This window comes from Sardina pilchardus, chromosome 12 (assembly GCF_963854185.1).
Source record: "Sardina pilchardus chromosome 12, fSarPil1.1, whole genome shotgun sequence".
NCBI lineage: Eukaryota > Metazoa > Chordata > Actinopteri > Clupeiformes > Clupeidae > Sardina > Sardina pilchardus.
Genome location: NC_085005.1, coordinates 17,762,768 through 17,787,833, shown reverse-complemented (window position 1 = coordinate 17,787,833; position 25,066 = coordinate 17,762,768). Strand labels below are relative to the sequence as shown.

Genomic DNA, 25,066 nt, shown 5'->3' with positions numbered 1-25,066 from the left:
CATTCAAACTAAGCCTACAATAGAAAAAGGACACATTAGCAATAAAACAATAAATAGCACTTTACAAACAGATGTAAGTGCAGACTGTAATCAAAGTAAATACTAGTAGAAGGAGAAGATGGAAGGCAGTAGAAGAAAGAATGTGCACGTTAAATGTGTTGACACACACACACACACACACACACACACACACACACACACACACACACACAATGCAAGAAAGTGCTGAGTTGTTGTGAAATGGAACAAATTCATTAAAGCTTAACAGATAAGATGTATTTGTGTAAACAGAGCCAGTTAGGCCTACAGATATAAATTGAAACGCGGAATGGCTGTCTTTACAGAAATTTTTTTTTTTGGCAAGTATAGATACTGATAATAGCAATTCTACAATCTCTCTCTCTCACTCACTCACTCACACACACACACACACACACACACACACTCCAAGGAATAACGCAAGGCATCTCTGCAGGGTTCGCACTCTGCAACCTGCGGGACTACAACCTACTCTCCAAGTAAACATCTTTCTCTGCCTCACAACACAAATGTAGACACCCACGGGACTTCAACAAGATCGATCAAATCGAGACCTAATGTCTAACTCAAGAGTAAATAGGCCTGCGTAATAGTTTGGCTACATAGTGTAGTCATTTAATAAATTAGGAGATTCTCTTCTTTGCTTTAAAAGCAATAAATCATCTGAAAATCCACTAAATAGGAGGATGCCAACAACACTATCATGCAAATAAAATGAAAATTCTCGTCCTGGTTAAATTCATCAATCTTGTGTGCAGAGATTGGAAAAAACCGGGAAATGTGTAGCCTTGGTTATTTACTTGCGCTACAGTCCTAGGCTACCTCCTCATTCCTGTTCAATCATAAATGTTTCAGCTTGAACGGCCGCTATTTGCTCAAATATTGCTTCCCAACATCAAAACAGTGCATGAGCAATTTCATTAACGACTGACCACACTGCTGCCAGGTGGGTATAGGTTACAAGACTTACCTTCACTGCCGCGCTCTGTAGCGAAAGCTGACAAATCTGTCATATCTTCGGTGACGCGCAGCCAACACGTCGTTCCGGGCGGTGGCCACGGGACAGGGGACTTGATTTTCTCCGCTTCCCGCCAATGCAGAGCCGGTTGACGAACGAACACCGTGCCCAGTGACTGCTGCGGCAAAGTAGGCTACAGTAAGTTACCTAGCACCCCCAGGAAATCGGTACACGACAGGCTGCACCCAGCGCAATAAGTAGCTAATAGTTTTCCTGCCTATTCCCTGCAAAGTAGGCTACGCTACGTCAAGTCAACATGTTATGACGCGGTTCAAACGTGATTGAAGTCTCTTTTCAAGTCTGTGTGTTCCTGTAATGAATCGTTACCAGAGACTAGGGAATTGAATCGAACAATCTGTTCAATAACGCATAACGCCAATTTACTTCGTTTTCTTTTTTCTTTTTCTTTTTTGGATTAGGCGCAGCCTATGGACGTTGGTTTTGATAATTTGCAATTTATAAATGATCTACAGGGACCGTTCTCGTAGCCAATCCTATGCAGATAATCTAATCATTTTATTTATTTTAGTGCTCTCACGAAATAATTAACGTTAGAAAATTAAGTCTATCAGCACACAACTATTAATAGCCTGTACAAATGGCATGCATGAGATAGCCTACTAGCAGTCGAATATTCATGAATTGTGTTAATTCATTAATTTAAGAAATACAGAGCAGCATCTGCAACGAGCGTCAAAAAGGGCATATTTTCCATCAAAAGGTCCCATTTCTTTAGGACCTCCAATTACGTTCATAATTCAGGCAATATTAAAGGCATTAGGCCTACTGCCGAAGACACACAACAGTCTACCATAAAATGTCCCTCAACAGAAAAGTCTACTAAACAAGTCGGTATAGGCTACATCATCTGTCGTGGTAGGCCTATATTATTTGTTTTTGCCTCACGAAGATGTAAAAAGAAAAGTGAAGAAGGAATGGCAATAGTGGGCAACACAACTATGTACAAAGTTGTGTTGCCCACCATTGCCATTCCTTCTTCAGTTGGCCTATTATTTACGACACAACGGTTAGATAGCCTTAATGTGTATATGATGTGAAAAATAATAAATAGGCTACATAACACCTCCATGAACTTCCATGAACATCGCTGCTCAAGACGGAGCCTAATAGGAGCATGCAAGCAGCGCGCAAAAACCAGTGCGCAACACCACATTACAAATCTGCCATTCTGTACGCAGACATAGTGATGAAGGCTTTTAATGTTTGTGTCCTGCCTGGCAGTGACCAGGTTTATTTGTTTGTTATATAGCCTAGCTTACTTTAGAAGAGGTAGGCTACTACTATACGACACTAATGGGATATTCCCGGTGAGAAATGTTTGGATTAATATGCAGTGTGACTGTAAAGTAGGCATATGCAGTCTACACTTGAGTGCTTTTTATGCAGTTTATCCCTGTAGACACTGGTGTTTTAACGTCACCTTACACAAATTGCAACAAAAACCGACTGTTTCTAGACAGTCTCTTGATTTCTCTATTAACAGCATACTGTAAGATCACACTTGCTTAAGCAGGGAAGAGAGGGAAAGATATGATAATGACCCATTTCTTGCCAGCCATACGTTACCATGTGTCCAGAAATGCCAGAGTGTTTTACAGATAATTATTTTTTAAAGGCCACAACATTCAAATGCAACCCTTATTTCAAGAGAAGTCACATTTTGAAGATAATTTTAAAAGTTTTTATTTGAAATGATTTAAATACAAATAATATATTTATTTCCATTTACAATAACAGTTTTGTTGTAAACAAAAGTGGCAGACATTGTTATTACTGGGTAACTGGATTCTTCTCCGGCCTCGGTAAGAGTGTGTGTGTTTTTCTGTGTGTGTATGTGTATGAAGGCTAAGGTTGCAGCAGGGTTTTTCCCACTGGTATTCTGGGGACTATTGTGTAGCTTGTAGTTCCTTGAAGATGATGCTACATTCTGTTTTTGAATCAATAACACTATAAAATCCAGCCAGGACAAAACCTGTGTAGACCTGTTTGCTGGATATGTACTGTATGTGTGTGTGTGTGCGGAACATACTGTGATAATATGCAGCCGGATTAGAACCTTCTGCTCCTTTACAGAAAGTGTTACTCTAAAAATAAAGGAAAATGATAAACAAACAAACAAACAAAAACAGAAAAACCTATCTAAGAGTTTGACGTTTTGTTTTCATCTACCAAAATGTTTTTTAGGCATTTCCTCCATAAAGATCTATAAAATACATACATAAGCCTGTAGGATTCAGCAAGAGAATCCTGGATATTTTTTTTCCAGAAGATTGAAAGTGGTAAAAAAAAAACAACAAATAAAAAACAGAAGATTTGAGATTTTATTGGATGAAATGGTGGTTTAGTTGAAAGAGTCTGTTTACGTCCTTTCAAGCTAGGGGAGCCGGTCATTTTTAGTCCCGTCTCAGACATTGGAGGGATACAATTCAGTGTGTGTGTGTGTGTGTGTGTGTGTGTGTGTGTGTGTGTGTGTGTTCAAGCTTCTCATGACGTGGTGAGGTGTTGGGGCAAGTGGCATGAGAAAGGGGCCATTTTAATAATTGCTGTGGAGATGAAGAAATTAAGAAAACAAAGTGGTCAGGCCGAAATCTGGAAGTTAACAGCCTCCACCTTGAGGGAACATTCGACAAAGATGAATTGATTCATTTCGATTGGGAGGAGGAAACCAAGAAGAAAATTCACTTCTCAGCCAATCAGAGAGAGGAACTCTGTTTCCTATTGGCTCTGCACACATCATCACTGCCTTTTCACACTACAGGGTTCTCATGAAACTGAACTATAAGGACCAATCAAAGAAAGATATATGGGCCAGTCAGGTCAGAGATTGGGGGAAATGTACAGAGAAAGTAAACACCAGGGGGTCAAAGTTCAGACACTCAGTGGGCAGAGGAGAGCACATTTGTGGCTGAATTAGCTAGCCTATCAACCATAGGGAAAACATGGGGTGGTACTTCCTCATTCTCTGCAGTACTGTATAAAAATACCTCCATGGTGTACACACACACACACACACACACACACACACACACACACACACACACACACACACACTAAAACGCCTCTAGGCTTTCCCAATACAGTCCAAGCCAAACAACACTAGCCTTGTTTATGGTTATGGTATTTGACAGACGCGTTTGTCCCAAGTGAGATGCACAATTTATGCTCAGTCAAATTTAAACCATTCTGACTAAAGACATCCCACCTACTGCTTGCATGGCATAATAATCTAATGATCCGATCATTCTGATCGGAATAGCCATGTGACGTGCACATCTCATTCTGTTTGGCGCAGATGCGCATATGTGACCTTGGTTTTAGATCTTAGAAGACGGCGTCATAATTGGCAAAGCTGTGGACGAGATGTTAAAGACAATCACAGTGGTAGTATAAGTGTTAACGGTTTCCGCCAAAATAGATGTTTGATCATATTGGGAAAAAACGGAAATCTGATGGGAGTCTGGACATATCTGTTCAATTGGAGCTTTCTTTGTACTTCCAATCGGATCATGGGGTTTTGTCCCCATCAAAGTGTTTCAATTCAGTTTATCTGAATGATGTTTAGTCCGATTGGGCTAAGACTCCAATCATAATCGCAATAGACAGGTCAGTGCAAATGTACTAACTGACTACTACAAGTGTGGTGCTGCAAAGATCTCAGATAGACACACACACACACACACACACACACACACACACACACACACACACACACACAACTGAGAGAAGAGAGAAGTGTCGGAGACAATAACGGAAAATAAAATCCCAAATTCTGCTGCAAATTCGCTCCCCAGCTGCACACAACACAAAGGAAGAGTAAGGCCTCAGTTTAGGGGGGGGGGGGGATATGGAATGTGAACGAGAGACTGAACTGAAAGAGAGAAACAGAATGAAGAGAGCACACGGATGAAAGACAAATAAACGACAACAAAACTAAAAAAAATAAAATCTCTGACGCCAACGTCCCTTTCTCTGCCTCCACTCTACATTCACTGATCATCATGCTCTACACCGACACCACGTTCCCTCCCCAAGAGAAGAAACGATTACCGGACACAACCCCGACTCAATACACTACAGTTAAGCTCCGCCGCTCCACCGGGGGCGTCCAGCTTGGACCTATCCCGACGGACCACAGACTGGGCTCCAGAGGTCTCGCTGACCAGCCACGCAGTCTCCGCCAATGTTGTGTGAAGTGGTGGTAGAGAAAAACAAACAAATAGCGGTGTAAAGAGATATGTTGACAAAGTCTGTGCCGCACAAAGCTTAGGTATGCTTTGTGCAGAGTGAGAGCCTTTTATAATCCCCCTAACACACACACACACACACACACACACACAAAAAAACACTCCCACGCACACAGAGGGACTCATTTATGAGAATCCGTCTACTCTGAATGACCATAACTATAAACCACTGCAGTCATTAGGTGGTCGTTACCAACTAAAACGCACAAAGATGTCTGCAGAAGCAAACACACACACATGGAGGGGAGACACACATCCCCTTCAGAGCTTGCCTCAGCATTCTCCCCCCCCCCCCCGCCCACACACACATCCCCTCACACACAGAAGAGGGAGAGTGAAAAAGAAAGTGAGAAAATGCCCTACAAGCAAACATATTCCCCAAACAACTTTCACCAGCACGCACGCAAGCGCACACACACACATACACACACACACACACACACACACACAAGTAGATGGCGAATGAGAAAGCTCTAATTAAGGTCAGAAATGGCCATCCTGTATGCACCCAAAGGCTCAAACGGAGACTCCAGCTGGGCTACTGATGAGGTGTTTATTGGAGACATGTCTGTCAGTGTGTGTGTGTGTGTGTGTGTGTGTGTGAGTGTGTTAGTGTCTGGCTGTGAGGCCATTACTGTGGATCTTATCAAAACAAGTCCAGTTCCTTGGTCGAGTAGTTGTTGGATGGTGTGTGTGTGTATGTGTGTGTGCGTGGTGTCAGGTAGTAAGGTGGGAGCGTCTAAGGTGGGCGTGGTTTGTGATGTGGAGGAAGGAATGGACACTCCAGGCTTTCAGAAGAAGAGCATGTTGGGAGGCTTTGAGTTCATTTTGTATTGGTGACGTTCTGTGCGTGCGTGCGTGTGTCTGTGTTTGTGTGTGTGTGTGTAAGTGGGGTTGGAGCACGTCAGCCAATGTGTGAATATACAAAAGCAGTCTGTATCCTTGACACACAATGTGTGTCTGGTGTGTACATATGTATGTGTATGTGTGTATGTATGTATGTGTGCGAGTGTGTGTGACTAATGGCAGGATTAGTTCTGTACGCTTCCAAAGACATGCGTCTCTGAACACATCTCTGTGTGTGCGCGCGTGTGTGTGTGTGTGGGTCTATGTGTTTAGTCATTGTCCTCCTCTTCCTCTTCGCTCTCCTCGATGCCGTCGCTGTCGTCCGGCTCCTCCTCCTCCTCCGTGTCCGGGATGTCCCACTGGGGGTGGTTGTCCACCATGGCCTTTGCCTCATGAACTTCCAACTATACACACACACACACACACACACGAGAGAGAGAGAGAGAGAGAGAGAGAGAGAGAGAACCATACACCACCAATATTAAAAACAGCTTTTTTGTAAACTCCTCTCTGAAATCTCACTGAAGTTTTCATAGGAATAATACACAAATCTGTATGCTGTCTAACTGATTAATTGTTCTGACTGATTAATGGACTTACTGACACACACACACACACACAGACACACACACACACAGACACACACACACACACAGGTGTGTGTGCCTGAGTAAGAGCATGAGCTCACCTTGAGTGGTTTGATCTGGTCTAAGCCCATGTAGGAGTCCGATCTCAGGATGACAGAGTACTGATAGTTCCCCGTTTTAGAAGGTGCCGGAAACTTCATCTCGACCTGAGGACACGTCAGAAGACAGGATGCCGTCAGTGATGCAAGCGCGCATGCAAAAAAATGACACTTTTAAAAATGTACCACTGCTTCAATACAGCAGAAACAATAAGGTGGAGGTTGCCTAGCAACTGACCAAGGAAAAGCTGCTATGAATCAGCTCAAAGAGACACACAAGACACACACACAGACACACACACACACACACACACTTAAAAAATGTGTTACGGGGAGCTTGGACGTCAGACTTGAACTTAGTCATACGATTACACACTCATGAAAGGGTACCTTCACAAGAGCGAGCGCACGCACACACACACACACTTTTGGATGGTTGAGTGGGACTTTTGCATACAAAGGCAGAAATGAGGACTGAAACAAATAACACACACACGCACACAGATAAAGATGCAACACATGAGCACACAAACTCACATATCCATAGATACACACACACACACACACACACGGCTACCTCCTCGGTGTCTTTGAGGGTGCAGACGTGGTAGGGCATGGACACGAGTGTTTGGTCTCGGCGGTCGGCGATGTAGAGCCACCACCACTCCTGCTTCTCCTCGGGGAAGAACAGGCTGTAGACCGGGTGCGTCACCTTGGACTTGGTCTCCAGCAGGGCCCTCTCCCGCCTCTGGATGCTCTGCTGCAGAGCCTCCCACTCCTGCAACGCAACACACACACAGTTTACACACACGCGCATTCACACAGACACACACACCAGAGTTTACACACATACACGGACATGTGCACACACACACATAGCAGAATTGACAGAGTTTACACACACACGCATGGGATACATGCACACACAAACACACAGTATCTGTACACTACACTTACACGCATTCATGTCTGAACACTAAGATTGAATGATTTGGAGAATACATCTAATAGCGATGTTTCTCACAGATATTGCCATTATGATGTGATAACTGGTGATTTCTGAAAGTCAAGTTTTAGTTAATTGGTGACTATAAAACACATTTAAAAATGACTCAAACATTAGTGCTTGGGCAAGAGCAGCTTTATTTGTGCTTGCCTTTTTTGCCATACATTCATTCATACGACACACACACACACACACACCTCTTCGTCGTCGCCGGCGATCTCGTCAGCCTCAGTGTCGCTCTGTTTGTCGCTCTCGTCTTCCCTCTCGCTGCCTGAGTCCTTGTTGCCCTCGCCCTCGTCTGATTCGCTGCCCTTGTCTGAGCCCGCCTCCTCTTCCTCCTTCGGAAGTGCCATCTCCTGAGGACACACAAAACAAACAACACAACACAACAGATCAACAAACAAACAAAAAAACAAACAAACAAACAAACAAACAGACAAAGTGCTACGGATTAGCCCGACAAGGGACAATATACGACTTCTCTCTGGGGAGCAATAACAAAGTTTAGTCACGCATACTCTGAGGTTTTTATGGCTCCATATGGATTTATTTACATGTTTATACAGTTTTATCCTCCAATGGTCTGTGTATATTTGGTCACGGTTTTGTTTTAATATATTGACAGTTCAAAATAAAAGATATCTTTGAAATGCACCTAGATAATAAAATGATCATTTGGGCTAATTAAACACTGTGAATAGTTTTATTTTTCACCGTGGTGGAATGTCACCAGATCAGCCATCACCACCACAGAGGTGATGGACTGTGCACTGTAAAGTCATAGGTGATGATAGGAGCCTGCTGCCAGCTGTATGTTCACAATGCCTCAAGAGAGGACAAATAGGTCAACAGTCGAAATAGAGACCATTAATTACATCAGAAGTCAGCCGCGAGACTTTTTTTTGTTGGCCAAACCAAAAAGATATTCTGTCCTTAACACAAACAGATTACCCAACTTTCATGTTCAAAGAGAATATCGCCAGTGCGGCAGGCATAATTACGAGGAATGAAATGGTCCTATACTTAAGCCCTTAAAATCTCGTGAACTCGTTGAGCAGGTTCTGTTTTTAGGGCGTTTTACTTTGGTTGAAGACTATGTCCTCATTTGCCATATTACTTTGGTTGAAGACTGTCCTCATTTGCCATAAAAAAAAGAAAAACAAATTAACAAACAAACCAATGATCAATGACTTGGTTGTGATAATGACTTCACAGTTGAAAAATTCTACATCTAATAGCCAAGACATTAAATTGTGCTTAAAACCAAATCTGATTTTGCCTAACCTATCAATTAGTTGCATTTCTCACAGTTATTCTAAAAATGATCGACCAAATGTATACAGACCACATGTGCATCAGAGTTACACTAATATGATCAATCAGTCCCATTTCTCCCAGTGAAAACCTGCATCGCATAGGACACCTCTTCCCATGTGTATCTGAATGCCCGGAGACAGTGTGGCCACTTAGACATGCAGCGATTTCGTAAGGAACACCACGTTCAATATTCCTCATCTCATCCTACCATCCAAACCGCTATCTTCTAATACAATCTCCCATTGTCATCAAAAGACAGTTAACACATTTAAAAGTGTTAATTGATCTCCGCCCCTTACACACCCACCGTTCACAGGCAGTGTACACCGAGAATGCTAATTTCTAATTAAAATTCTGAAGCGTAATTACTCACGGCAAATTAAATGTCATTGAATTAGATTCAATTCCATGCCTAATTAAAACATAACTACATTAAGAGCCTACTGCATAAAATGATGCATCTCTGGAATGAATGAATGAATGAATGAATGATTTCTATGGTAGGTGTAGAAGAAGAGACTGATTGGTGCTCACGTTTCCTGCTACGTTCCCATTGGCCTGTTTGGGCTTGTCCCCCTTAGCTTGGTGAGGAGGTGCAGGCTTCTTCTTGGGCGCTGGCTTCCTCTTTTTGGATTTGGCTGCTTTCTTTGTGCTTTTGTTCTTGTTCTGCCAAACTTTGACACTTTTGTTTTTGCTGGCGTCGCCCTGTTGAACAAAACACACAGACACACACACAATTATTTCAAGTTGGTATGTGATGTTTCAAGTCACTGGCACTGGCACTGGCACTGGCACACACACACACACACACACACACACACACACACACACGTATGTGCATTAACCCTATGGACCGGATGTAGCGAGTAAGGAGAGAGGGAGGGTGTGAGAGAGAGAGAAAGAGAGAGAAAGAAAGAGAGAGAGAGAAAGAAAGACAGAAAGAAAAAAGAAAGAAAGAGACAGGCAAAGAGAGGGTGGGGAAAGAGAGAGAGAGAAGGGAAGGAGAGAGCGAGAGAGTGACGATGGTCTGTAAAGGCTGATCTGAAAGAGCTTACTGCATCCTCTTGAGATGCCTCTTCTGTTGCCATTGGCTGTGTGGCCTGCTCCTTCTCAAACATCTCCTGTAGACACAGACACACACACACACACACACACACACAGACACACACAAACACACAGAAAACAACAAAATCAGCCACAGTAAAGATCTGTGCAGGGTTCCTCAAGTTTGTGCATGTGTGCATGGGCTCTTCTCAACCCTTTGTCCTCGGTCCTCCAGCTCGTTCCCACTGATCTATAAAGGACACTGGATAGACTATCCCATTGTTGCCGTCCCATCATTCTTTATAGATCAGTGGAAGCGAGCCGGAGGACCGAGGACAGAGGGTTGAGAAGGGCTCCATGTGTTTGCTAACTTTAATCTAAATCATTGAGTACTCCCTCTGGTGGTCATACCCTGTGACTGCGTGTGTGATCGCAGGGGAAGATCATTATAAACATCTCAGAACATCACATACAAAAACAAACCACACAAAGGCAGAGTGACAAATAAGGCAAACATGCTGGAACAAAACAGCAGAAGAGAAATTCATACCGACATCTTTTTCCTCGTCAAGGTTACGGTCACCGTAACGATGGAACCTGCTGTGATGTTACTGCTGTCCTCATCATCCAGAACTGTTTAAAAACACACGCAAGCATACATATACACATTGTAAGAGACTTACTCCAACATGCTGTAATGAAATAGGTTTGAGAATAAAAGCAGATGTGGTATTGGGAATGAATATCACACACACACACACACAAACCAATACGAATAGGCTTACCATACACACACACACACACACACACACACACACTATTAGTCAAGAGACTAGTCTCCTTCCTGTATTCATACTGTAGATATTATGGGAAGCATTCTTTTCATTTCATTTCAGCCGTAGATCAGAGAGGACCTCACAGGGTCCCAAGTCTACGATCACTCACCCTGGAGTTTGGTTTCCATGGTGACGTGGGGAAAGCTGCCCAGGACAGACAGGACCTCGTCGTACTTCTCCTCGCCCAGGAAACGGAGCATGTTCCTGCGCTCCGAGTCCTTCATGCTGACCAGATCCTGCAGGCTGCGCACCTTATACTGTCAGAGAGAAAGAGAGAGAGAGAACGAACGAACGAACGAAAGAAAGAGAAAGAAAGAAAGAGACAGAATGAAATAAAGAAAGAAAGAATGAAAGACAGAGAGACAGAGAGAGAAAGAAAGAGAGAGAGAGAGAGAGAGAGAGACAGAGAGAGAGAGAGAGAGAGAGGGTGGGGGGGGGGCAGAGAGAGGGGATTTAGAACACTGGAGGAATACTTCAAGGCGTAACATAACGGTAATGAGAGCAATAACAGTCACTTTCACTAATGTGTCTCCAGCCAAGGAGCAGGAACTCCCCTCATTGTTAAATGAAGACACACAGAGACACGCAGTAAAGCAAGTGCTCCTCTTCCATCATCAAGACACACAGACAGACACAGATGACACAGACACAGACAGTACATTCCTGGGGATGCAGCATCGTAGGTACTTCTTGATCAGACACACACACACACACACACACACACACGCTGTGAACCTTCTTGTAGGTGCAGTGACTTATATGCTCCTTGATTGCACACACACACAGACATAGCATGCACATTTCCTCCTCTACTCTTCAATCTCACAAACACACAGACACACACAGACACACACAGACACACACAGTGTGCGTACCTTCTTAGATATGCAGTAGCGTAGGTGCTCTTCCTCAAAGTGAGGCAGCTGCAGCAGCGGGGACTTGGCCTCTTGTAAGCCCTGAACGACCATCTGGGACAGCTTCATACAGTTCTCTATGGACACCAGCCGAGGAGCATGCACACCTACACACACACACACACACACACACACACAGATAAGTACACAACATCTGGGACAGCTTCATACAGATCTCTAAGGACACCAACAACCCCCTACACACACATACCTACACATAAAGAGACACTGTTGAGTCTTCAGAGTTAATGTTAACACAGTCTTACACATGCATTTACTTTGTTGTTGACCTCCCCATTTAATTTATTTGTATTTGTGTGTGTGTGTGTGTGTGTGTGTGTGTTACCTCCTCTACTGTTGGCCATCATGGTCAGCTGGCAGCCCACGTTGATCATCTCCTGTAGCAGGGCAGGACACTTCCTCACCACAAACCGTTGGTCTGCGCCAAAACACACACAAGTTTGTTAGCAAGAGGCATGTGTGTGTGTGTGTGTGTGTGTCATCAACACATAGTTGTGCTGTATGTGCTTTCAAGTCTGTGTGGGTATGCATGCAATTTCATGTTGGATTATGTGTTCGCAAGCGCGCGTGTATGGGTGTGTGTGTGTGTGTGTGTGTGTGTGGTCCCACCTTCCTCAATGTCCTCGGACACCTCCATGCGAGCCAGCTGGGCGAGCATAAGCACACGGGCCTTCAGGCTGTATGGGTAGCAGAACGGAGGCTCCTTCTTCTTCACGTTGATCACACTCCCCAGCTCACGGATCATCTAACACACACACACACACACGAAGACAACATCAGATGATATTCTCCGTAATAACAACACAGTTAGAACACTCCCAAAGACACAACCCCCGTTATTCTTTAATTTTCAGCTGACGTCCGGCGTTTCATTTATAGTAAGCAAGAGGGCAGCCAGCAGTTTGGTTTGAGCTTGGCCATCGGGTGTTTTTAATTACCTAAAAGGCTGTGTAAACAACAACTGCGCATCGAAGTCAGTGTGTACACTTGGAGGACAGTGTAGGCAATACTGTGCCAAATGTATAGTAAAACCTCTCCCACTGCCCCCTCCTTCAAAGACAGACAGAAACACACACCTCAAATGGAGCGGTACCTGTAGGACTACCACACACACCCAACTGAAAGGGAGAGGTACCTGTGGAGAACACACACACACACACACACACACACACACACACACACCTGTGGGACTTCGATGTTGTCAGTGGGTCTGCTGACTGCTTCTTTGTTGCTGCGAGGGTCAAACTCAAACGCAGCTGTGAGAACCATCTCCAACCCTGGAAAAGGACAACAACAGCCAGTGAGTGATACACGTTCTCACACACACCCCACTTCAAAGAGACTGTTCTCCTTAAGCATGCAAGTATGAGTGTAAGTGAGGACATCGACATGGTTGCGTGTGAGAATATCGTCATGTTTGCGTGTAGGTCGGTGGGGTGTGTACAGTATGTGAGGTGTGTTGCTCATGAGCATGTATGTTTGTGAGGATTCTGACATGCTTGCGTGTGTGTGTGTGTGTGTGTATGAAAGGAATGAATGCATGCGAACCATACTCACGTTTCATGTTCATATTAGGTGTTTTGTACATGAAGTGCATAAAAAGCTGCGTGGTGTTGATAAGGATCTGATCTCCACTGTAACGGATGGACCGATACCACCACGTCCCCTACACACACACACACACACACACACACACACACAGAGGACAGAACAAAAACTTTGTCACTGTAAGTCACAGTTAGTGGTTTGCATAATCCTGCTGCAGTGCCATTCCTTATGTAAGGTGTCCCTCTGTCTAATATATTCTGCCCTCCAGAACAGATGTCCCTCCAGCGAGGCCACCTGCAGCAGAGGGGAAGAAGGACTCACTTACCACAACAACCGGCAGAATGACCATGAAGGCCAGCCCATACACAAGCAACACCTGAGAAAGAGAGAGCGAGAGAGAAAGAGAGAGGGAGAGAGAGAGACACACACACACACTTACACTTTAATACAGTTTCTTTTGGATGCTGATACAGGGGAAGAATCACAGATCCAAAAATTGTCAGATGCATGCTGCACGATATGATCAATGCTTTATTCACATTCTACTTTGCTTTATTGCAGAGGACAATACACTAGAAGGGTTTTTCATTTGTTACATATATAGTATAACTTAATAGATCATGACAAAGTAAATATTTTGGAATATTATATAGTGATATTTTGAGTGTCACAAGTTTGTGTGATTGGCAAAAGCCAGTGGGAGATCATCACATACCAGCATAGAGTTCTTCTGATCGACAATCCAGGCTGGTAAAGCAATACCAAAGGTGTACGCTGAGGAGAGAGAGAGAGAGAGAGAGAGAGAGAGAGAGAGAGAGAGAGAGAGAGAGAGAGAGAAATAACAGAGATTAATCTTTAAATACGTACAAATAACTCAACAGACGAAACTAGACTCAAATCATGCGCTCTCCATACCTCTTGGGCCGTCTGGGTTCCCGTATTCTTTCCAATTTCGTCGTGCCTCTTCATTAGTTAACCTGCAGGGGGACAAAGAAAACACACACACACACATTTGTTTCAGGAGAATTGAGTGGCAACTTAGCCACAAGAGTGTTTTCCTTGCAGCGAGGAGAAGAGAGACCGTCTGTCGCACAGCTATGAGAATCTCACTCCAAACAGTCAAACCTCTTGTGAAGATCTTTCATAGTACAGTAGTAGTGTATTGACCCTTTTACTGCCTACATAATGAAAATGTTTGCACATGCATGCTGGAGCCAAAAGTGATGTGATGTCATTCATTCAGACCAGAGAATTGACCATCGGCCCACCCGATAAATACAGAAAGGACATATAGTAGGTATTTGTTTGTTTCACTTCTCACGGAAAGTCCATACTGTAGTTGTGAAAACTACAATAAGATGTGAAGTTTTAGATTTTTTGATTTGATTGTTTTTGATGAAAAGCAAGTAAAGACAATAATTTTGCCATCTAGCCCCATAGACTCACAACCACCAACAAGCTCTCCATAAAAAGGTTCTATTCAGATTGATTTAGATGAGGAAGAGGAAAGTACAACGTTTTAAAACGTGTAACTAGCATTAAAATGTCTGGTTGTTGCGTGTTCAGGTAGGTTTCGCTATCTTTCGCTTTTTGGCTAATCCCTTTGCATACAAACTTCCAGCTCCATGCTGCGCACACATCCACCACTGTTTATAAACAGTTAAAGGGACCATACACTTTAAACTAAATTAAATATCGGGTTTCTGTGTATGCAAAGAGCTTAGAAAGAATGTGTGTGTTTTTGTGTGGTTTCATGTAAGAGAGGATGTGATGTCTACGCACAAGTGTGTGTGTGTGTGTGTAAGAGGTCTTACGCCAAGTAGGCTTTGGAGATCTTCATGAATGTGGCGGCGTCTCCTCCTTTGTCAGGGTGATGTTTCAGAGACAACACCCTGTACTGCTTCTTAATCTCACCCATGGACGCACTCTGAGAGACCACACACACACACACACACACAGAGAGAGAAGTGAACAGGGATGAATGATAATTCAACAGAGCTTACAGAGGACACAAATCACTAGGACAGACACAGGCACAAGTTCCAAAAAAAAAACAGAAATAGAGAGAGTGTGTCGCTATGTGAGGTCTTCTCACCGGGTCCAGCTTCAGGATCTCAAAGGGGTTGTATTCATGGTACTCCCGCTCCAGATTAGACACTTTATATGCCAGCAAGAGGAAGACAGCCCAGCCCAGCAGCAATACCACTTTTCTGCAAACAAACAAACAAACAAACAAACAAAACATCAGTCTCGTCACTCCTAGATATAGTTACATTATAGTTGGCAATATAAAAGGAGAGAGAAAAAAGAAGAGACACTTCACAATAACATCTGTTCCTGACAAGAACAAGGACATGAGGAAATGGAAGACAAAATCAAGCCAGATGAGTGCAGGGCTGTGTGACCAATCTGGTGACAAGATCAGAAAAACACACTTGACCTCTCCAGCGGCGACAAATCATCCCATGATAACGACGCTCCAGTGGCAGCTGGCTGAGCTGCTATGATGTGGAGCGATGGATTATGCAAAGTCCGGCCGGCATGAGCGAGTGACCTGAACGACCCCTTCACACAGTGTGTGTGTGTGTGTGTGTGTGTGTGTGTGTGTGTGTGTGTGTCCGTCATCACAACAACATATTGCATTGACAGTACTGCTTTACAAGGCACCCAAAAACCCCTATGCAGTCAAGGGGGAACCTCAGTACAGGCACCACAATAGCATGATGTGCAGGTCAGTTGTTCTTACGGTCAATGCCTTCTAGTCTGCCTGGGGTCAGTGCAGGTGCAGCAGGCATCCAAGTAGCGTAGCGTAGCGTAACTGGAAGCTCACACAGCACTGCAGGTACAGGTGCTCTTTGATGAAGACCTATACATCACTCTAAGGGCCTCTCTCATTTGTCTATTTACCTATCCTCCCTTCCTTCCTCGGTCCTCGTTCACACTGATCTAGTTAAAAAATGATGGGGCGGCAACAATGGGATAGTCTTTCTATCCAGTGTTCTTTATAGATCAGTGGGAACGAGCCTGGAGGATTGAGCGTCGAGGAGAGAGGTTGAGAAAGGGCCTAAGAGTCTGAGTCTGACCCTAGCAGATCACTCACACACACACACACACACACACACCATATAGAGGGTAACAAAGTACCGTTATTTCCCAACTATTAGCCGCGGTAAATACACTGATGTTGAAAAAAATCTTCAGCTATGAGGTTAATACACGAGGGCAATTAATATGGTATTAATATGGTTTCATTTTTTTTTTTTTTAAACTTGCATAAAACACTGTTCTGTAGCTTATACATAACGTGGCTAATACACAGAAATTACTGTATATGTGGCACATAACAAAGTGTCAGTAAAGTAGAACACAAGACATAGAGGCCGAGAATCATAGACACTGAATGGGGTCACCCAGCTGGCTTTCTTAACGCCGCTTTGGAAGGAAGATTCTAATGTGATCCGTCCGGGTTTCACAAATCATCAGAGAACAATCAAAAACAGACATCAAACACATACACAGACAATTCTCTCATTACGGTTTCTCACACACACACATAAATAATAGCCCTGTACTCAAGCACACTTGTTTTATGGTGTTTCAAAATCAAATGTGCTTTAATTAACAGCAGTTGGACTCCAAGACACAACCCAGCGACCCCTCAACGCTCGGAGCCTTTGGGACGAACATGAGAGAGAGAGACACACACAGAGACAGACAGAGAGAGAGAGAGACAGAGACACAGAGAGAGAGAGAGAGAGAGAGTGAGAGACAGACAGAGAGAGATGCTCTTCCGGGTGTCCCCACGCCTGCCTGTCCTCCAGTACCCTGCATCAGTCAACTGCCATGGCCACAGTGACTTCAGCAAAAAAGCAAACAGGTCAAAGTTCAATAGCAGAGTAGCACAAGTGTCCTCCAGCCTTTAGGACATGCACTACAGCTTTATTTATGAGCCTGTTTCATCAGGAAATCAATACTGCTGCCAATGTAATCGTTGCTCCGCTTCGTCTGTATCGGCTAGCTTTCAAAGAAATCTGCGGGAGATGCATCACGAGACGCACAAAGTCAGGATGGACAGACCAATCCGTATCCATGTCCTCATTTAACGTTAGAGAAAAAGAAATTAGCCGTTTCACGGCACTCCAGTATTGCACCACATGCAGCTAAACCTGAGCAGATACTGACTGTTCTGTCCGGGACTGAGCCATTCTCCTAAGTGTCCTTATCTACCTTTATCAACACATAAGTTTGACTTTAAGGAACATGCCAACTTGGGGAAATGAGATTATTTGCCATCTACCCCAGAGTTAGATAACAGGATACACATCCTTCACTGTTCTGTGCATGCGAGGTGCATTCAAATTCGCAAACATAGACGAACGTTTGCAAACAGTTTTCCATTAGCCTTGAGTTTTCAACAAATGTTTGCGAACAACAATCTCAAGCAGTCTGAGGAGGTAGCTCTCCACGAACATATGGTGAAACTGGAGATGAGTTTGGTAAAGGCAACAATGCAGTTACTGTTAGAATGGAATATCAACAGCAAATAGTTCAAATGTAACTGTTCAGAGAATACATGTTCGCCACTGTTTGCCAAATTTGAACACAAGTGGTTCTGGTTAAGTGTTAGCCTAGCAGTTGCCTTACTGTACAGCTCTTTCAAGAACCAACCTATAGCAACCTTAAAGGAACTTGGCATGTTCCTTTAAGATGACACTCCAATACTGCCTCACAGCTCTGTTCTGTCCAAGACACATTCTCTTAAGTGTGTTTCTTCGAAAGTATTGTTGTTGACTAACCACTAGGCCTCACGAGAGCCAATATCGTAGCCTAGTGGCGAGCAGGAGCTTCAAATTGGTAGTCTTTGGAACACATAGGCCTGGCGAAGGTAGTCGTTCAACAATGCTCTTAGGGGGGAAAAAACGTTGACGTCTAGCCAGCCAGCCAAAACGGCATCAAAGACCAAACAGGACAAAGTTCAAAGCGGAAACACACACAGGTTTCCACAACTCCAGCTTTGACTAAAAGCCTCTCTCTCTCTCCCTTTCTCTCTCCTCTATGACTGACTGACTGACTGACTCACAGACAGACAGAGAGACAGACAGAGAGACAGACAGACACTACAGACACATGCATGCATGCATGCATGCATGCATATGCACAGACAAACAGACCATTAGACACAGACACTACACACACACACACACACACGACCGAGGGCAGAAGACAGAAGCCAAACTGGCCAGGTTCAAAACAAGACCGAACTAGGAATTTTATAGAGACAATGTAGAAACCCACACAGACAACGACCAAATCTGGTCAAAACAGCAAACACCGCAGTACAAGAGGAGTACTGAGTATAGGCTTGGACTGGACAGAATTCAGAAGAATGAGAGAGGTGGAGAGAGATGGGAAGAGGGGGAGAGAGAGAGAGAAACAGGAAGAGAGAGAGGTGCGGTAAGGTGAGGTTAGGAGGAGGGGAAGGGAGAGAGAGAAACAGAGAGGGGAGGTGAGGTGAGGAGAGGAGAGGGAGGGACAGAGAGAGAGAGAGAGAGAGGCAGGTACTGTAGGTCACATCTGTGAGCCGTCTAACTGCTCCTGGACAATGTGTGGACAGCCTCTGTGCTGGTCTAAGATTGCAGCACTAACAACACAGCCACTAAAACACAGTGCTGCTTCACTAACAGGCATTGAGAAGATAGTAAACATTCAGCAAATAGCTAAATAAGGCGCTCCCATTGGACAACAGCACTGTGAGTCAACACAACACCCTCCTGCTCTGCTGCTTCTGCTGCCATGGCAACCAGCGAGCCCAGACAGCATCACCACTACAATTGTGAGAGCACACAGCACAGCATGCATTACGGAGAGACGGAGAGCTAGGAGGGAGGGAGGGAGGAAGGGGGAGAGAGAAAGAGAGAGAAAGGAAAGAAGGGAGAGAGGGAGAGAGAAAGCCAGATAAAAAGAAGCAAGGTTGAACTGTGTGTGAAAAGAAACAAAAAACCCATGGCAAACATTATTGAGACAGAGAGAGAGGAACTGAGGAAGGGAGAGAGAGGGGTGAGAGAGAGCGAGAGAGCGAGAAAGAAAGAAAGAGAGAGCGAGATGGAAGGCTGAGTAGAGGATGAAAAGAAACAAAACCCATTGATGGAAAATCTGAGGAAATACAATTAAAACAGAAAATGAGAAGAGGGGTCTGGGAGAGGAGAGAAATGGAGAGAGTGCGCGTCCGTGTGTGTGTGTGTGTGAGTGTGTGTTTTGTGTAATACTGGAGTTTGTCTTTGGCTCATCTACAGTACTACACCTTTCAGTGTGTGCATATAAGGGAGAGTCGATACTCTCTCATATACAAACATGTAAGAGTTTAAACTCCTGAGAGTATAAACATGTAAGGAGCCCGAGAGGAGTTTTTAAGTGGCTAGAAAACTGGGTCACATTGAAGATCAGCCCCATGATGCACCACTAGCACTAGTAAAGACAGTAAACACTAGCAAACACAGTACACACAGCAACACTAGGAGATCAGCACGGTCCCTTCCACAAGTCACGTCAAGATTCAAGATTAGTTTATTACATCTCATAATGACGCATGTACAACACTACAGGCTCCTCAAAATTGCAGCATTAGATAACAATCGTATGTGTAATCGTTAAGTGCTAAGACAATAAGTGTGTGTGTGTATAACGGTATGTACATTACAGTTCACAAATCAGAGTACCGTCAATGTCACATAACTTAATATGACTTTATATCGGCTAGATCAGTGGTTCTTAACTGGTCTGGCTTTGGGACATACAATTTCCTATGTTCATAAATTCGCGACCCATATATTTATTTAGCGTTCAAGCCAACGGATATGGTGAGCTACATGGTAACATACAAAGTGCCTGTAGACATACTTGTCTGGAACATGTTTGCCATTACATTTGCGTTTTACCACCAAAATGATGTCTAACATGACCGGTCATATAAACATTGCTTATGTTCATGGTAATGACTGACATTGGCTACAAATAAAGCCTGTTAAAATAAAGGTACAATATCAGATCTGATAAGGTAGCATTTTGAATAAAAGCTCCGCGACCCACCCAGAACAGTTCTGCGACCCATTTTTGGGTCCCGACCCACCAGGTAAGAAACACTGGGCTAGATAAAATGATATCTTTTGGCCATTAGCTGAGAGGTATGTGTGTGAGTGTTTGAGCGAGCGAGAGAGCGAGAGCGAGAGCGAGAGAGAGAGAGAGAGAGAGCGTGTTAGAAGAATACATACTTTAGTGTAGGGATGATGCTCTGCTGTGACTTCATCACCCGGAGGCGGTACCAAAGGCATCGTCCGTGTACCCGCCTCAAAGATTTCAACCGCAGTTGTTCTGCAGACAAGACACACAGACACACGCACACACACTATTAGATCACAGATAAGTTCAGTTTGTGCACAGTTTCCCTAAACACTGGTTCCCACCACAACATGGATATCATCATTCTAAATTGAAAATGTCTGTCATCATGACAGAAAGAAAAACGGTCTGGTACAAATTAATAGTTCAAACTGGTGGGCATACTGGCATGTTGACAAATAGCATGGCACATAGACCCCATTTAATTTTCTCTTTAAAATGTGTCTTAGGTGATCCCACCACATGAAGTCAGTTCTAAACACAAGTGAAAACAACCACTCAAACCACTCGCCAAGGTGGTCGGAGACGCACACGTCCTGTACAATGAGAGCTCTGATGAATGTGACGTTGGCAGTCAACAGAATCTAAACACAAGTGACCAGCAAGGTCTCGCTGGCTGTACACGTTGGACACATATGCAAACATGGAAGCGTCTCCACTGACCACTTGTGATCAGATCATCCAGATCATTAAATGTGTTTTTTGGGGGCTTTTATGCCTTTAATGTTATAGGATAGTGGAGAATGACAGGAAGTGAACAGGAGAGAGAGTCGGGGTGGGATCCGGAAAGGACCACGGAGCGGGAATCGAACCCAGGTCGCCGGCGTGCGGTGAAGGTGCCCCAGCCAGTTGCGCCACAGCTGGGGCCCCGAGACCCATTCTAAAACCAAATGCAAACAGTCCGCTCTTCCAGTATATACATGGAGTAAGCAAGCCTTCTAGCGGGTGCATTGTTTTTGCTTTATTTGGTGTGATTTAATTTGATTTGGAAGAGTGGCCTGCTTCTCTGCAGAGGTTATAAATAGAATGTTAGGCCTTTAAATAGTTTCACCTCAAATAAATGCAGTCAGAGGAAGATAAATTAGTGGAAGAAGACAATAACTCTCCTCAAATGAGAAGCAGCAGCTTCTCATGATAATACTTTACTTGGAACAACTACAACAAGCCAACTTAAGTAAATGTTAAGAACTTCACTATCTTTCTTTTTTCTCTCTGTCAAAATTGGCATGTACTTGCTGATTAAAAGAAGGTGTTAACGGTAACTTGGAATAGGGCCGTTGCTTGACTGTTTCCACCCTGTAAATGCTACTTTTCAATCAATACAGACTCGCTGCTTGCCATTCAATCGAAATCTGTTTTCGTGTCTTATTTTTCTTTTAACAAGAAACGATGGGAATGTGGATAATGGGTGGTACTGATCAGCTGATGACGTTTGCGTTTGTATTCCGTTCTGATAGCTGGCTCCACGTTATCTGTACCTAGTAGCCCGCTGACGTTGCGTAAACAAAAATTCTTTCGACACAGTACCGTGTAACTACAGCTGATTGTGTGTATCCGATGCTTCAGACAGTTTGAAATAAAGAAGCAATATTTATCCAACCATGTTAAGTTGACCATTACCCCATCACTGTATCTCAGCACTGGTTAACATGCATATCATCATCACCTAACACTGCCCAGCTAGTTAAAATGTTAACTCTGCAAGAGGCAAGAGTGCCACATCCGAAGTGGCTAGCTAGCGTTGTTTACGCATGTATTTACGCGAGTTATCAACAGATTTTTAGTGCCATGTATTCTACGCTGGTTGGTCAGTTAGGTAGATCTCGCAACAGCTCCTGGCCGGTCACATAGTCAGGAAATATGACGTTGCACTAGAATAACGCCGAACTGTAGAAAAGCTAACCAGCTGGCTACCACAAAGCATTAAACTTTGTTACCATTAAGGAGCTTAGCAGCCAACAGGCAACTTGGCAAAGCAGCCACCAATAAGCTAGGACAGTAGGCGAAGTTGCTTAATCGCAGTATCGTTAGTTGAGGGTAAAAGCCTGCAGCTGACAGTTAGCTAAATGTTCGTTGTTCACAGCTTGGTGACTAACGTTGATTGGAAGCAGCTTTCAAACAGGCCTATGCACAAACATTACAGAGAAACATGTTTTTCTGAGGGAAAATGGAGGTTCAGTGCAAAATAATAGAATTATCCAATAGGTAAGGCAATATAGACAACTTATACTAACGTTAACTGTTACCCCCCGCTAACAACTTCCCAAGTAGCTACATATAGCTAACGATGTGTAGCAAGTGTTGACGGGCCTTAACATTACCCGCATTCTGGTCCCGCGGCCAGAGGTAGTATGTGGCTGGGATAACAATAAGTCCAACGAAGGACGTTAGGAAGTAGAAGAATGTGTTGCCGCTGTCGTCGTACTGGAACTGTTGTCCGGCCATTTCGAAGCGGCGCTGAGGTCCCCTTTCTCCGCCACCGCTGAGTGCTTCCTACCAGTCCCAAATAGCTAGGTAGTCCAGTTGGCTTGCTAACTGGCTAATGAAGCTCAAGCTACGAAGAAAAAATGCGGCTCTAGCATACGTGTTCGTACTCATGCGCAATTGGATTTTCTCTTCTTCTTCGCACCAACATCAATTTGCTAACGCGCTATGCTGCCATCTAGAGGACAACTACTGTACTAACTGCAAACAGTTTGAGTCCTTCAACTCATTATAAAAACTTTGATTTTACAGCAGTCTGATGTATATGGTGAGAGCAGATCCCCCCCCTAATTTCAAGCCTTGCAATTATTATTTTGTAATGGCCCTGTTACAATAACGCATGATGTTGTGCCTGTGCTTATACCTGTTTACTGCAGAACATGCATGATGTTGCTCTTTACAGATGAATAGACATGTGACCTAGATTGTTACAGTGCTTGATCTCTTGAACTTTGCTTTTTTGTGTGTCCTAACAAGACAAAGGCCAATTTTTACTGGCTTTTGCATCAATAATGTGTCAATTTAAGAAAAATAATAGCCCTTTAATAAGTTAGGCCTACTTCTGTTTTCATAATATCTTAGGAAGCATTGTGCATAATTTAGGCTATAGTGTTCATCTTGGGTTTAAATGGGTTTAACATGATGATCAGTCCTCAAAGAGCATGCAGATAATGGAATGAAAAGCCCTTAGGGTTTAAGATCTTCAAGTTCAAACTGCAACTGACCATATCAACTCTTATTCTTCTTTTTAAAGCAACACAAAGCATGCATCTGGTATTCCACTAATGTTGTCTTGGGTAGGAACATGAGCCTTTTGACTGGTTTTAGATGGATTGGGCACCCTCCTGAGAGTACTGGAATCCTAGAATACTTTTTAAAATTATTTTTGTGTTCATAAGTAAGTTATGTCCTGATGCTTTTGTCATGTGTTTTTCCTGAGTGACTGTTGTGTTTCGAGACAGTGAGGGAATAAAGGGAATAGGCTGTTTTTCACTGTTCTGCATATGGTGCATCCCCTGTGTCAGTAACTATCTGCTCCAGATTGCCAGGTTGGCACTCATCAAGGTCTGATTCAGTGTGGTCAACGTAAGATGGGCCGCAGCATCTCCCGTCAGCCTGGAAGGATACCTAAATCCTGACTATTTTCTTGTCAGTGAAAGCAGCTGTATCTTTATGCGGAGTCATGCTGCCTGCCTCTCCCTTGATGCATCATTGTAATAAAACTCTGTTCCTGATTTTTCATTGCCTGTTGGGTCTTCATTCATCCGTGGCAACAAAATTACCATCACTCACTCGTCTGCCCTAAATGGGCACACGATACGAAATTGACAAAAAGGGGGATTCCTACACTGTGTCTATACTTTAAAGGGTTATAGTCTTACTCTATCAGGGAGGGTTAGATTGCTTTTTTTCCCCTGGGGGCGTTTTGCGGTAAATGTCTCAGTTTCTGCTTGCTATGTCTGGTATGTCTTGATCTTGCATACTTCAATGTCTGCCTGTCAGTACTGTAATTGGTTCTTCTCATTTGCAGAAGCACTGAATGATCTTTGCCATGCTCAAAAGTGAAAAGTGTCTCAAATACAAGTGTGTGATCTTAAATCTACTTTGCAGAATCGCTGAATGATTTTTGTGGCTGAACCAAGTGATTTATGATTTCTGAAGGAATACACTGCATGAAACTTGATAATCTAATGTATCTTCTTTAGAAGTTTATGTGAAAATTGAAGCCTCATAAACATGATATAACATTCAAATTGTCTGTTAGTTTTCAGGAATAGGAAAGAAAGCTGTCTTCAGGCAATCAACAGGCAATGTATTACTGTCAGACTGAGGACATTATTTTACCTATGTTGACATAATGTTCTTC

At 43.6% G+C, this 25,066-nt stretch overlaps 2 protein-coding genes across 4 annotated transcripts in view; both read right to left on the bottom strand.

The window, feature by feature from the left end:
- Positions 1-1,407, bottom strand: part of scml4 (Scm polycomb group protein like 4) — a 39,552-nt gene extending 38,145 nt beyond the window's left edge. For both annotated transcript variants that reach the window (XM_062551222.1, XM_062551224.1), the window contains exon 1: positions 1,010-1,407. Coding sequence is in view for 1 of the 2 variants with exons in the window: in XM_062551224.1 (XP_062407208.1) it covers positions 1,010-1,052 (43 nt within the window). In the remaining variant the exon portion in view is untranslated. The remainder of the gene's footprint in view (positions 1-1,009) is intronic.
- A 1,338-nt stretch (positions 1,408-2,745) lies between these two features.
- sec63 (SEC63 homolog, protein translocation regulator) lies at positions 2,746-23,298 on the bottom strand. 2 transcript variants are annotated; one of them, XM_062551219.1, is made up of 20 exons: positions 23,037-23,298; positions 20,808-20,907; positions 15,635-15,749; positions 15,354-15,466; positions 14,455-14,516; positions 14,255-14,313; positions 13,865-13,915; positions 13,549-13,657; positions 13,174-13,268; positions 12,601-12,736; positions 12,317-12,409; positions 11,932-12,077; positions 11,166-11,313; positions 10,771-10,853; positions 10,233-10,297; positions 9,711-9,885; positions 8,057-8,215; positions 7,431-7,631; positions 6,857-6,961; positions 2,746-6,572 (listed from the first exon to the last, which is right to left on the bottom strand). In XM_062551219.1, the coding sequence occupies exons 1-20, from the start codon at positions 23,158-23,160 to the stop codon at positions 6,438-6,440; spliced, it is 2,274 nt and encodes a 757-aa protein (XP_062407203.1). In that variant the 5' UTR covers positions 23,161-23,298; the 3' UTR covers positions 2,746-6,437. The 2 variants fall into 2 exon arrangements, with proteins under 2 accessions (XP_062407203.1, XP_062407204.1); XM_062551220.1 differs by having other exon boundaries at positions 9,711-9,881; positions 10,232-10,297; positions 23,037-23,297.
- Between the last annotated feature and the right edge of the window lie 1,768 nt (positions 23,299-25,066).